The sequence below is a fragment of the Macaca fascicularis genome, chromosome 4 (genome assembly GCF_037993035.2).
Source record: "Macaca fascicularis isolate 582-1 chromosome 4, T2T-MFA8v1.1".
Taxonomy (NCBI): Eukaryota; Metazoa; Chordata; class Mammalia; order Primates; family Cercopithecidae; genus Macaca; species Macaca fascicularis.
Genome location: NC_088378.1, coordinates 42,546,856 through 42,561,972, shown reverse-complemented (window position 1 = coordinate 42,561,972; position 15,117 = coordinate 42,546,856). Strand labels below are relative to the sequence as shown.

At 39.8% G+C, this 15,117-nt stretch overlaps 1 protein-coding gene across 10 annotated transcripts in view; it reads left to right on the top strand.

Annotated features, from left to right (window-relative positions):
- NHSL1 (NHS like 1) overlaps positions 1 to 15,117 on the top strand; it is a 234,648-nt gene that overhangs the window by 137,504 nt on the left and 82,027 nt on the right. For 2 of the 10 annotated variants that reach the window (XM_074037119.1, XM_065543460.1), the window contains exon 1: positions 7,912 to 8,128. The exons of the other annotated variants lie outside the window; for them this stretch is intronic. In XM_074037119.1, the coding sequence (XP_073893220.1) occupies positions 8,068 to 8,128 (61 nt within the window). In that variant the 5' untranslated portion in view covers positions 7,912 to 8,067. Of the gene's footprint in view, positions 1 to 7,911; positions 8,129 to 15,117 lie in introns of those variants that run through there. 10 annotated transcript variants of the gene reach the window in all.

Below are 15,117 nucleotides of genomic sequence, written 5' to 3'. Positions count from 1 at the left end.
TTCACCGTGTTAGCCAGGATGGTCTCGATCTCCTGACCTCGTGATCCGCCCGTCTCGGCCTCCCAAAGTGCTGGGATTACAGGCTTGAGCCACCGCGCCCGGCCTAGTCTTCATCTTTATCAACTTTTTAAGGGATGGCTCTGAAATATGTATTTTTAAAACAAAGAGTATTTCAGGAATATGAATATGGAACAAAGAGTTGCTAATCAACTCTTGTCTGAATACTGAAATGGAGGGAATGGGAAATGCTGCCCATCTAAGTGCTCTAGGTCTTTCTCCAGCTATCTTGCTAGAAACCCCTAGGTATGTGTGAAGATGTATCATTTCTGAAGTGCAAGAAGAAACTAGCACCAGACAACAATCTGCAGACACTGTGCTTGTTTGTAAAAATTGTTCACAAGATTTTCCCACTCCCCTGTTGATTTTCTAACAGGGTAAATGTATCATGGACAATGGAAAAAAAAGTCTTGTGCAAATGTTGTTCCAGCCTTGCATATTAAATTATTCATGTATTGTGATGGTAGCAAATTACTTTCTTCATTGAAGATATTTCTCTGGTTTAAAAAAAAAGATAAGAATGTTAATATTTAATGCTTTTATTACAATATTTGGGTGTTTATGAAGAAATAAATATTTTTGAGTTATGAGAGACATAAAAATTCCGTTTGTTTTTGATAACACATTTTTTTAAGGTCATTGCTTTGTCAAAAGGAAAATTGGGTGGCAGAGTAGATTTTTTTTTGAAGGTTCACTTTCTTTTAAATTTCTACTACTAAATTATGCTTTGAAAAAATACTATTGAAGTTGTTAGTTGTTACTATATACAGGGTAAAGCTTTTAATTTTTTTTGTCTCATTCAGAGGAGGCTTATTTATGCAGTGGTGCTCAGAAAAGTTATCTTTTCTTTTTTTTTTTTTTTTGAGATGGAGTCTCGCTCTGTCGCCCAGGCTGGAGTGCAGTGGCCAGATCTCAGCTCACTGCAAGCTCTGCCTCCTGGGTTTACGCCATTCTCCTGCCTCAGCCTCCCGAGTAGCTGAGACTACAGGCGCCCGCCACCTCGCCCGGCTAGTTTTTTGGTACTTTTTAGTAGAGACAGGGTTTCACTGTGTTCGCCAGGATGGTCTCGATCTCCTGACCTCGTGATCAGCCCGCCTCGGCCTCCCAAAGTGCTGGGATTACAGGCTTGAGCCACCGCGCCCAGCCAAGTTATCTTTTCCCATTAGATGGTTAGCTGTGGAGTGTTTTATTCTTCAGTGGCATTTTATTATTTTTATTTATTTATTTATTTTTGAGACAGTGTCTTGCTCTGTCACCCAGGCTGGAGCGCAGTGGTGTGATCTTGGCTCACTGCAACCTCCACCTCCCCAGTTCAAGTGATTCTCCTGCCCCAGCCTCCCGAGTAGTTGGGATTATGGGCATGCACCACCACACCCAGCTAATTTTTGTGTTTTTTTTGAGACAGAGTCTCGCTCTGTTGCCCAGGTTGGAGTGCAGTGGTGTGATCTCTGCTCACTGCAAGCTCTGCCTCCTGGGTTCATGCCATTCTCCTGCCTCAGTCTCCCGAGTAGCTGGGACTGCAGGCGCCCACCACCACACCTGGCTATTTTTTTTTGTATTTTTAGTAGAGACAGCATTTCATCACGTTGGCCATGCTGGTCTTGAACTCCTGACCTCAGGCGATCTGCCCACCTTGGCCTCCTAAAGTGCTGGGATTACAGGTGTGAGCTACTGCGCCTGGCCTTCGGTGACATTCTAGAATGTTCTATTGAAGTTACTCTATCAGTGCTTGGATTTCTTACTGTCTTCCCCATGAGAACATAGTATGTAGTGAAGAATTAAAGTTAAACATAAACATTTCTAGTTTTGTTTTGTTTTGTTTTTTCCAACTTTAACTATATAGGTTAGTTGGAAAAGTGAGTTAATTTAACTTGTTCTTTTAATTTCTGAAGTGAGATTGTAACAACCCATGAAATGCTCTGGGTTTTTCTTTAAAAAAAAATCATTCCTGTGGACTTTCTACCCTCACTTCTGTTATTTTTCTTATATAATGTGAGTTTGTGCATGTCTTAACAAAAAGTCTGCTGTAATTTTTTAAAGTTCTTCAGAAAGAGAGTCCATGGAAAGAAACCAATCCTGGACTTTGTTGAGTTGATAGACTTAGCAGGTGACACTGTTAAATGCTACTGGGTGAATTCTTGTGGGCCACTGATACAATTTGAGTTAAAGCATTCTCTGATGCTCTCAGTTTCTGACTCAGGAAGTTCAGATGTATTAATAAATAACTTATATTTCTGGATTTGAAGCAAAACTGAAATAAGAGACCACAAATCTCAGGCGACTTAGAAACCTATATTAGTAGTTGTTCTTAGTGAAGAATTTGTCCAGAAATCTTGCAGCATGTTCTCACTCCAGTCCTGTCCCCTTCCTCCATCTGATCTGACTTCCTCCCCAACCAGCCACAGAACTAACAATGTCCATTTCCCAGACTCCCTTGCAGCTACAGTGCAGGTATGTGACCTAGGCTCTGCCACCCTGACCCACTCATTGAACGTGGATGCCAAACTGAGGGATGTTAGGCAGTAGCTGAGTAGGTTGTCTGGATCTACTGGCAAGGCTAGCAGTGCTGGCGTTTTGCTCTGGGAGCCACTTAGTGGGCGCTGGGCATCCACACTTGGGTGTGCTCTGTGATGACCAGCAGGTGGCAGCAGCAGCAGTGTTTCGCTGTTACAGTCCTGGCTGTGTGGCAGGTAAACTTATCCTCTGGCCCTCCTGGAGATTCCGAGAGCTCCTTAATATCTCTTAATAAATAGGATTTGCTTAATTAATATAATGAGAGTGGATTCTGTTGTTTGCCTCTTAAGTGCTCAGACATTGCTTTTATATCTGCTTTAACAAGGCACTGGCTGTCTTATTTCAGTTATCTGATGTTCTTTCCCTAAATACTAATAGTGGTTAGATCTTACATGTTCTTTATCAAAATTTATGTGATACTTCAGAACTGTATATAACTAAAATTGGGAAAAACTCAGCATTTAAAAAACGAATACAGAGAAAGCTTTTTATGTCATTATTACTTTCCATTCATGGGCTTTAATCGTGACCATCCAGTTTCTGCAAACCCTACTTGTAGAAAAAAATCAGTCTGACAAGGCAGGTAATAATCAGGAACTGAAATATTCATCCAGAATTCTCCAACAACATGAAATCAGAGAGTCTGGTGAGAACAGAGGCTAAGTAGAGTCAGAATGTGACAATATCCTACCCCCTGGACTGTTGGTGTCGTCTTGGACTAGGTAACACGTTTAAGAGAGGCAGAAAGTGTTATGATACAACCAAAGAGTAGGCATGGGGGAAATCATTGTGCAGAAGATAGACTGTTTACTTCCATTCCTTTCTCATCAACATTATAGTTTGCCTTGGATCTAAACACTTGTCTATTTTTTAAATTTAGTTTTCTACATCTCTAACATTTTTCTAAAACACGGAAGACTGTTTTGCATGAAAACTTTCATGTTGGCCGGATGCAGTGGCTCATGCCTAAAGACCAGCCTGGGCAAAATGGCAAACCCTGTCTCTAAAAAAAATACAGATTAGCCGGGCATGGTGGCATGCACCTCTAGTCCCAACTACTTGGGAGGCTGAGGTGGGAGGATGACTTGAGCCCAGGAGGTAGAGGTTGCAATGAGCCATGATCACACTACTGCACTCCAGCCTGGGCAGTAGAGCCAGACCTTGTTGCAAACAAACAAACGAAAAAACGAATTGCCTATTTTCCAACAACAACAACAAACAGCATTGATGATCAGCCATTCCATTGCTAACTGAGAGTTCTAAAGTCTTTGGCTTGCCACCAGTGGTGACTTAACTTTTCTAGCCATATCTCTCACAGCCATTGCCACAAACCCCACCTTGTCATCCCACCAGGCCAGCAGATTGTCTCAGGCAGATTCAGTTGCAGACAACATTGTAAGCAGAAGGGGATTTTAAATAGAGTATGTGGTATCTACATGATCGTTGGGAAAACCTTTGGGAATAGGCCCAAACCCAGGCATGACTATCTCGGAACTGGCTGGCCAAAGGAGCTGTTATCTCTGCCGCTGTCAAAGCTGGCACCCAGGTTTTGACTCCAGGCCCACACTGCCTCAGTTGTGTACCCTATCAGCAAAATGATCACCACATGCATTGCCTCTCACCTCCATGAAAGTAGGGACGGCACACTGACACTTCAGTTACCTCAACAGTCAGACTTAGCAGCAGAAACAGCCGAAGCAGCAGGAGCATGGAAGTAAAGACTTGTGTCATCAGCCATGTGCATCTGCTTTGCAAATGCTAAGCTGGCTGCTGAGGCCCGTGTATCAAAGAGTCTGGGAAATGTGGTTTCCAGCTCCCAGCCTCTCATTGTGGTGCACTCGACAAGGAGGTGGCTTGCCTGAGACTGTGAGAGACGGCATTGCACCATCATGACACACACACTCAGTGTTCCCAGCTCCAGACAACTCACTCTCTTCTTTATGCCTTCTTGTTGAGTTGGAATGTGTTTCATATCCGTTTTCATCCAGCAAACCTTTACCTACCCATCCGGCCTAGCTCACATGTGACCTTCTATGTCAAGTTTTCCCCGATACTATTAACTTCCAGCCGTTAGAGTTATGCACTTCCTAATTTAAAATGTACCTTATTCCCATTTTATTGAATCTGTCTTCTTTCATCAAACAGAATGCCTGATGGACAAGAAATAGATCGTTTATTTATTGCATCATTTGATCGACCAACTTACTGGCATCTCCAAAGCCAGTATGGCCCAGTTCCTGTCCTCCAGGAGCACAGCTCCTAGCAGGGGAGACAAATGAGCACAATTATGGAGCACATAAGCCAAATATGAGTGAAAAATCCACTCTCCTGGGGAGAGGATGCAAAAGATTACAAAGTCAGAGAAGGCTTCATAAGAGAAGGTTGTCTTTGTTTTGGTATCTCCAGTGCCTAGAGTATTGTTTGGTGTGTTGAGTCCTTAATGAATGAGATGAGGCTAAAGATGAATGAACTGATTTCTGTGAATGAACTTTTGTCTCCTGTTAAAAGCTCCCTGCTGATCTGAGTGGCTGCAGATACTTTACAGTGGTCTCCCCTTAGCCTCGGTTTTTGCTTCACGTGGTTTCAGTTACCCATGTTCAACTGAGATCTGAAAATATTAAGTGGAAATTTTTAGAAATAACAATACGCAAGTTTTGAATTGTGTGCTGTTCTGAGAAGTGTGGTGAACTCTCTCACCCTCCTGCCCCATCCTGCCCAGGATGTGGCCAGCTGATCCACACTGTAGACACTGCCTGCCCATCAGTCACAGTTATCAGATCTGCTGTTGTGGTATCTCATCGTGTAGACATTTTTTTTAATCTCACATCCTCAGAAGAAGGGTGAATTCAGTACAGTAAGATTTTTGCGGTTTTTTTTGTTTGTTTGTTGTTGTTGTTGTTGTTGTGTGAGACAGGGTCTTGCATTGTCGTCTAGGCCGGAATGCAGTGGTACGACCACAGCTCACTGCAGCCTCAAATTTCCGGGCTCAAGCTATCCTCCCACCTCAGCCTCCCAAGTAGCTGGAACCACAGGTGTGAGCCACCACACCTGGATGATTTGTATTTTTTATTTTTTGTAGAGACAGAGTCTCCCTGTTTTCCCCAGGCTGGTCTCCAACTCCTAGGCTCAAGCCTTCCACCTGCCTTGGCCTCCTAAAGTGCTGAGATTGCAGGAGTGAGCCACCATGCCTGGCCACAATAAGATATTTTGAGAGAGAGAAAAAGAGAGAGGCAGACCATATCCACATAACTTTTACTATCGTATACTGTTGTCATTGTTCTGTTTTATTGTTATTGTTGTTAATCTCTTACTGTGCGTAATTTATAAATGAAACTTTATCATGGATATGTATGTGTAGGAATAAATGTAGCATATTTAGGGTTTGGTACCTTAAATATCTGTGGTTTTAGGCATCTACCGGGAGTCTTGCAGTGTATTCCTTGTGGACAAGGGAGAACTACAGTATTTTTTTTTAACATCCTAAGAATAAAGTTTGTTTTTTGTTTTGTTTTGTTTTGTTTTTTGAGAGGGAGTCTTGCTCTGTCACCCAGGCTGGAGTGCAGTGGCGTGATCCTGGCTCACTGCAACCCCTGCCTCCTGGGTTCAAGTGATTCTCCTGCCTCAGCCTCCTGAGTACCTGGGACTACAGGTGCCCACTACCATGCCCGGCTAATTTTTGTTATTTTTAGTAGAGACAGGGTTTCACCATGTTGGTCAGGCTGGTCTCAAACTCCTGACCTCAGGTGATCCACCCACCTTGGCCTCCCAAAGTGCTGGGATTACAGGCGTGAGCCACCATGCCCGGCCAAGAATAACGTCTTTAGAGTTAGTAACGTAAACTATTTCTTTAACTCCTGTATTAAATTCATTCATTTAATAGAATAATATGAATTGCATGCCCACAGTGTATCAAACCTGGCACTGGGCCCCTTGTTACTGTAGGTTCAGCGAGCCATGGCCTCTGTATCATAGTCCAGATCATGTGTCTAGTGGGAGACTGAACAAATTAGTCATTGAACAAATCACTACACAAAAACTAGTAGTAGTGATACGGAAGAAAAGTACAGGTTTTGATGAAAGTGAAAAATAGGAGGTCTAAATAGAGTCCGATTCAGACCCTGAAGAAATGGCAAATTAATCTGAGACCCAAAGGATGATGGGAGGAGAGTGGGTAAAAGGCCAGCCCACTGGCTCTCTGTCTCTTTACACGGCAACTAAGATAACTCTTGCTTCTTCCTTTGCCCGCCAGCCCCTGTAATCATTTGATTGCCAAAATATCTGGTGTTCAAGAAAATAAAATCCAATTTCAACACACAGGGAAACTTTTCAAAAACTTACTTATCCAAGCTACTTGGGAGGCTGAAGCAGGAGGATTGCTTGAGCCCAGGAGTTGGAGACTGCGGTGAACTAGGATCTGCACTCTAACCTGGGTGACGGAGTGAGACCCTGTCTCTGGAAAAAGAAAAAAAAAGTTACATACGTTCATGAATAAATGTTAGGTTTAGTCATAAATGTGTGGACATTTTTGTTTAGTATTTGCAAGGCATTTCTTAAGGAAAATTTTCATAGAGGTTAAAAAATTATGTCACTATGGAACAAGAATGCTTTAAAGTTCTCCAGGCTCTTTTCCTTCCCAACCCATTTCTGTGAATGCTACCTGTTGTCCCATCGTGTCCATTTTCACAACAGCTGGTTTTGCATGGCACCGAGGTTGGCACTGTGCAAAGTGAAGGGCATGGAGTTGGCTTTGGCCCTCTGGGAGCTTCCAGAAATATCAGAGGAGGTGTCTGCCGTGTGTAGAACACATAGCACATCGAGTACGAATTTTAAATAACGTGTTCGTTTAGGTCTGGGTAATGGATGGCAGAGCATGAACAGACTGAGGGTAAGTGCATTTTATTAGGAAAGCAGGAGGAAAAAACACATTAGTTGTGGAGAAGAGAGCTAACACTAGGGAAACCCCCATCTAGACAGGGCAGGCTGAGGGGAATTAGTGATTCCTCCTTTGATCACTGTGGGAATCTTCTGAAACCTTTCTCTCGTCATTTGCATAGACCTGAGAAGAATTTGCAGGCAAGGGCTGAAAGCAGTCTTCTGCCCAAGACTTCTTAATGATCCCCTTTGCCACTGTGATGTTTTTAGGACATTCTACACGTTTTGTTTCTCTCTGAATGAAGCATTCACGTTGCCATTGAACACATCTAGTTTGGGGTGCATTCTAAGTCAAATTACACAAGAAGCTATTTGTGGCATTCAGCAGCTGCAGAAAGAAGACGCTGTTTTTTTTTTTTTTTGGTGTTGGGGAGTGTTAAACACAATTCAAGTAAAGCTAGAAAGTTCAGAATATAGAGTTATCCTGTTGATGAGCAGTTAGAATTGTATTAACAAAGAAGACCACGGAGGTTACTGAGGAAAGAAGTGAATTTTATCCTATTTTAACATGGGACATTGTGCCGGAACGAGTTCTCCATAGATGCTCTGGGATTTATTTTGATAATGAATGTAATATATTGTCTGGAGTCTGTGGCCGATTCCTCTTTCCCATGGGGTGCAGTTGGTGAGTATCTCTCTTCAGAAAGCAGTTGTAATAAGATAATTAAATTTGTCTGATTAAAAATGATTGTGCATAAACATTAAGCATGGGAAAGTGCAGGTATTTTAAAACTGCCCTCAGTAGCCTAAATGTATACTTAATTAAATAAGGTTTGCTAATGAGAATTGATTGTGGCAGCTTTATTTAAACTGTTTTATCACATAATGATGTATATGCATTGCAGCACACAAAGAGATAGGTGTTTCAGATGAGGTGATAAAAGTGGATCCATCTCACTCTTCTGAGGGCTGCTATGCAATATTTAGAGAAGTTTGGAAAAACTGCTTGGCATTAGAAGACCCTGTTTATTTTCTCCCTCAGATGTCTTACTTTTCAAGACAGGATCTCGCTCCGTTGCCCAGGCTGGAGTGCAGTGGCGCAATCTCGGCTCACTGCAACCTCGGCCTCCCAGGCAGCTGGGATTACAGGCAGGCCTGTGCCACTGTGCTCTGCTAAGTTTTGTATTTTTTTGTAGAGACGGGTTTTCACTATGTTGCCCAGGCTGGGTTCAAGTGATCCACCCACCTTGGCTTTCTAAAGTGCTGTTATTCCAGGCATGAGCCACTTTGCTTGGCCTATTACTTTTCTTTCACTAGTTCAGGAAGACATGGATTGCCTTTGTTGTTGGTCAAATTCTTATAGTGGCCTGGCGTGGTGGCTCATGCCTATAATCCCAGCACTTTGGGAGGCTGTGGCGGGCAGATCGCTTGAGCCCAGGAGTTGGAGACCAGCATGGGCAGCATCGGGAGACCCCATAGACGTAATGTGTTCAAAACACACTCACACACACACTCTCTCTCTCTCATACACACACACACACACACACACACTCTCACTCAGTGATTTTTTTTTTTTTTTTAATCTACCTCACCTTTTTTCTTTAGTAAAAAGCAAACATTGGACCAAATTATGAAATCTCCATACCTGCCTTTACAATGCCAAGCTTCAGTTTTGGCTGCAAGTTAAAAATATTATTAGGTACACCAGGAAGCCTGCTGATCTTAGTCCTTCCAAATATGATTTTGTTTGCTAAGATATGAAGAATTCCATTGTTACTTTTCTGCTTTCTGTTCCAAGCCTCCATGATGCTGATGAAGAGGAGCTAAGCGTATCATTTTTACAAAGTCAGTGCCACTACCTAGAATTAGCATTATCGTTTCGCTTCCTGGTTGATTTTTTTCTCAGATTCTGTGTGGGCCAAATTATGTGGGATCTGCAATCAATGCACCTCCCTTCCCTTCCAGCTGTGCCCTCATTGTATCGCCCTCTAGTAACAAGCCTGGAGGTACTTCTGTGGCATCAAATCAGAAATCTACCTTGTGACATCCTTGCTTTAGAAATACCAGGTTACTAGGATTTAGAGATACTAAGCAATATGTCTCCATACAATGACTGATGTTTTTGTTCTTGTCCCTTGCTCTTATTTGATGTTTACTTATTAAAAATGGTCTTTTCAATATGAATTGAAAAGAAATCAGTGAACGAATATGAAAAATTGAGATTATAGGAAGGTTTTTATTTACTTAAAAAGTCTTTGACTAACTGACATTAATGGAAGTTCTGTACTAGGTGAATTCTAAATACCATCTTATGTCAGCCTGAGCTTCTTTGCTCTTATACCTCACCTCCGCCATAATTCCAAAACCCTTGTAGCACTCATGCTTCATAAGAACCTGTGATTTTGCTGTTTGGAGAATTTTGCTGCCGTGTGTTCTGTAGTTTAGGACAATGAAAAAAATGTTTCGAAAACATCCAACACTAATCAAATAAAATATTATCCTCATGTAGATTAACCTTTACCATTACTAGAAAACCAAGTACAGCTGGAGACTTAACTATAGGTCTTGCTGTTGGTTCATCAGCAAACCAAAATGGTCCAATTTGTCTCATTACCATTTTGCATGTGAACCAGCTGTCCTCTTAACAAAAGCAGTTGAGCACACCAGCCGATTAATTGTAGCATTCATCTTAACCATATGTGAAACAATATTAGAAATCACAGGAAACAGAAAAGAAAAACTGAACAGCCAGTTAATCTTCAGAACACAAGTTCACAGCGATTGTTCCATGGCTTACTAAATAATTAACTCTAGTTATCCTTTTTCTCTAAATCTTTATACTTATTGATTATTAATTGGGAAGAAGTTAGGCAGTGATAAATATGATTTGCCTTCAGTCATTTTAGGTTGTATTTTGTATTCTTGGACAGAATGATTTCAGAATCTTCATCAGTCCAAATGAAAACACTTTTTGGATTCCGTTGTGTAAGGCTTTACCTTTTGGTTATAAATTGATGTAGATTTTTTTCTTAGCCCCGTTATTCAGTTAAACACAGCTTCCCCCTTGTTGATTTAGAAATGTTTTGTATAACTCAGGGGTACTTCCTTAATGTGAGCTGGGTTGCAGACACTAGGTTGTTTATGAATATTCACAAATCTTTTTGAAGGTGTGATGTCAATGTTGTCCGAATTGAGGCTCAAAAGGGCGCAGGGATCATAGAATATGTCTTTCTCTAGGGGAGGAAGACAAGGATATTCGTTTGAGACGTGACCATGAATGAGAGCATGTTATCTTCTGTAAATGACAGCTGGGGGAATCATTTTCATGCACCAGTGTGTCGTTGAGTGTCATGGTGTCCCCTGTAGGTGGCAACCTTCTACTTTATTTTGTCAGTTTCTCCTGGTAGTCTTTGTTAGGAAGTCTTCCTTTGCTCTCATTTTTTTTCTACATAAAAAATTCCTTTTAAGCATAGATTCTTTGTAGGTTTTACAACACCATCAATCAAGCAAGTTCTTGATATTATCCAATTTTAAAAATACAGGGGAGCTCAGAGTATAAAGCACTTAGCTAATCACAATTCTTTTAAATTAGATCTCTAGGATCATCATATTATACCTTGGCTTTTCATTCCACAATGAGATTTTCTTCCCTGAAGATTTTAGAAGAAAGGTTGCATCAGTTTCTTTTTCGAATTTTGATTCATTGTTTGAATTACTGTTATTGTAAATGTATGATTATGTTAAGTATAAATAGCACAGGAAATAAATTTTAATTTCTAAGTGATTGAAAAGTGTTCTCTTCTCTAAGATGTTCTAGACCCTTTATAGGCATTCAGAAAATGTGTTTTGAATGACTGAATTGGGAAAGACCAAGTGAGTTAACTTTACAGTTGAGTTCATCAATATGTAGTTCTGCTTATATACATTATTTCTCTCCTGAAATGAGCCTTTATATACCTAATATAGCCTTTGAGAATGAATTAGATGAATCTGTACTACTTGGGTAGATGGATTAGGGCTGTACAACATGTCACAAAGAATAATTGGTTCAAGTATAAGAGGTTACAGTTAATGAAATTATTCCCTTTCTGCAAGAAAGACATAGCTCACTTTGGGGGATGTTATCCTTGAAATAAAGTGACATATTTTTGAAATAAAGAATTACAGTCTGTCAAGGAATGCTTCCTAAGAAAGGTTAACATTTGAATTATAACTTGAAAAATGAATAGAGGTATGCCAAGTGGATAAGTGGAGGATCAAGCATCCCAGGCAGATTAATAGCATGTGCAAAGGCATAGGGGTAGAAGGAGTGTGGATAGTGGGATCCCTCACCTCCCTGGCCCTTACCGAAGGCAGCAAGTAGCACGTTGAATTGAAAACTGGGCCACAAGATGGGGTATCAATACAGATGCTGGGTGGCCCTGTGATCACTGCAGGTCACTTATTTGTAAAATTGGTTTAAATGTTCCTTATGACTTTCTTCTGCTTTAACTTTCTAGGGGCCTATGAAATCTCCCTTTTTTGATTTGCCTGTGCTATTTCCATACTCACCAATAATTCCAACATCAGCACCCATCCCTTTCACAAAGCTGTCCCATACTAGCCCGACCTCATTTCTAGCGTCTCAGGACAGTCTCTGGATGATCCCAGCCATGCGCTAGAGAGACTTTGCAGCCTTCCATTCCTGCAGGCATGGCTGAACTTTGAATGCTGTGTCAGCAGGGCTCCCTTTGTGTTTTGGACTTTTGATTTGGGTTTCTTTTTTTTCGTAGCATGTTTTCTGTCTGCCTTGCCTTTCATTTGTTCAACATTTGTCACATGAATACTGTGGCTTGACTAAACTAGTCACAGTGATAGCAGACGTTTTGAAATTGACCGAGCTGATGGCAGCAATGATATTGGATTAAATTATTAACTAGGATCCACAGCAGAAGCCTTTAGCTTCAGCACATGCAGAGTAAAGGGTGTTTCCTAGCATCAAAATTAACTGGCAAAGTGGATGCCAGATCAAGTTTCTTCTAAAGAATTGATACATTATCATCTCCTAACGTTCCCCTTTCTGTCCCCAACCACTCCCCCGACCCCATAATTGATGAAGAGAGAGATTTCCATTTGTCTTTTTTTCAGTATGTCATATGTTTCATCATTAAAGATTAATTCAGAAATAGAAGAAAGAAAAGATCATTATACCCATGAGATTCTAGAATATTGGTGATTTTTAACATGCTTTTATGAAATAACATTCGTGGGACACTTAAAATAACTCTTCATGAGTATCTGTTATCAGATTCATGTTTTCATTCTGTGGACAGTATCTCTGCATTACCTTTTAAATGTGTGTGTGTGTCTGTTTACCTCATTATGTAACTGTAAAAATTGAGAGCATAAGAGTAAGATCACACCCAGAGTCTATTCCGGTTTTTCCACTTATCTGTAAAAGACTTTATAGCTAGTTTATCCAAAACTAGCATCACATCCAGGATCATGTTGTGATGTTCTTTAAATCTCTTATAATCTGGCACATTTCTATTATTATTAGCAGTAGTAGTGTCAATTATTTGATACGTTATTGGAGAGGCCAGATCAGCATAATGTCCCAGTTTAAGACTGATTGCTTTTTCTTTTTCTTCTAGCTCTTTTATTTCTGTAACATGATAGAATTTAACTTGTCAGAAAAAACTTTGATTTACCATAGGTGATGTTTATACTTGCTATTTCATCACATCAGTGGACATAAAACATCAGTTGTCCACCATTCGTGTTTGCTAGATTAGGTGCCTGGCTGGTCCTTCTGCTGTGTGGCTGCTCTAATATTCCTCTTACATGGCAGCTCTTCAGCAGGGAGTTAAAACTGACAAAGAAAGATAGAAGGTTCAAATACCTAAGATTTAGACTGCTAGGAAATGAACAGTAATAGTCTGTAAGAAAAATGCCTGATGCAAAAAAATTAGAGATTGATTCTTAAGGCACAAGTGACCAATTTGTCTTTTGGTTTGTTTCTAGTCAAAATAAATGCCCAGTAGCAGGAACTTTATGAGTCCACTCAATTTGGCTCGATTAATCTTAAGTAGTTTTTTTAATCTGCCATATCAAATACTTAAAGTTATTTTTAATATTATAAATTTTAATTGTATTAACTTTTACTTTATTTTACTATAGATTTTTGAAAATTCCTTTAATAATGTCAACTTTTGAAGAATAAATCTTTATTACTAACCAGTGATTTTTCTTCCAGCTACTCCTATCAAACTCTTACTATTCTATGACCTTAGATAAGTTTTTTAAATTGTACTTTAGGATTTCCAGATTAACCAAATACAAGATGCCCACTTGGTTAAATGTCAGAGAAACAATGAATTATATTTTAGCATAAGTATATCCCATTCAATATTTGGGACATTGTATATTTAAAAATAATTTTTTATCTATCTGAAATTCAACTTTATTTGGACATCATATATTTTATTTGGCGGCCCTATGTTTAAAAGTTGCTGTTTTATTTACACATTGACTGTATTAATTTACCTGCCTATGTTATTAGTTTGCTTTGCAGCTTCACTGATTCAATAATAATAGTTTGAATTCAAAATTGTTATTTTGCTAGACAAGAATTACAGACTTTACATAATTGCTCTCAAGTGAAAGTATTCATAAAAACATGAAACATAATTCTTACCTTCAAGAGTTAACGTTATAGGAAGACTTTGTTCCTTAATAAACAGGATAGGCCTAAGTTATCTTTATCTATTGGTAAAACATTATGAATGTGTATTAAGTAGATGATGATGTTAATTTTTAGAAATGTATAAAATCCCTTACTACTCTGTACATTTTATTTTATTGGCCCAGAAGGCTTGGGTTGTGCTTTCTGCTGTGATGTTTTCCAATGTTTCAATGAGTCTGAAAAGCATAAGAATGAATGGGTGTGTCTATAGATTTAAAAATCGTTTTTGAAGTATTTTAACCTTGCATAAAGATGAGTACATCTAAATTACCTTGGTCATATACAGTCTTCTATGCTAGATGTTAAACTTGATTTTTAAAAATATCCTAAAATGAATTAACAATCAGTAAAGGCACCGTTTATAGATAAGTTTGCTTTGAAAAATTTTCTATTTGAAGAACTAAATTCCTTTGAGAAGCATTTCAAACGATCCTTTAATACACAGCCCTGAGCAGAACTCTATTATGTCTGATTTTTATTTCCCCTTTCTTCTCTTCAGCTTGGAAGAAAATAACGATCTTTATTGATTGTATATTTCATTTTCTTTCTTTTTTTTTTTTTTTTGAGATGGAGTCTAGCTCTGTCACCCAGGCTGGTGCAGTGGCGCTATCTCAGCTCACGGCAACCTCCACCTCCCGGGTTCAAGTGATTCTCCTGCCTCAGCGTCCGAGTAGCACCACCGCACCTGGCTAATTTTTGTATTTTTAGTAGAGACGAGGTTTCACCCTGTTAGCCAGGATGGTCTTGATCTCTTGACCTCGTGATCCACCTGCCTTGGCCTCCCAAAGTGCTGGGATTACATGTATGAGCCACCATGCCCAGCCCCTATTTCATTTTCAGTTGCTCAAAGATTCAAATTTGATCTAATTCAAAGTGCGTAATATGATATAAACATGGCTCATTTCTGCATAAATTGTTGTGTACAATATTTGAAAATGACCCTTTTGAGT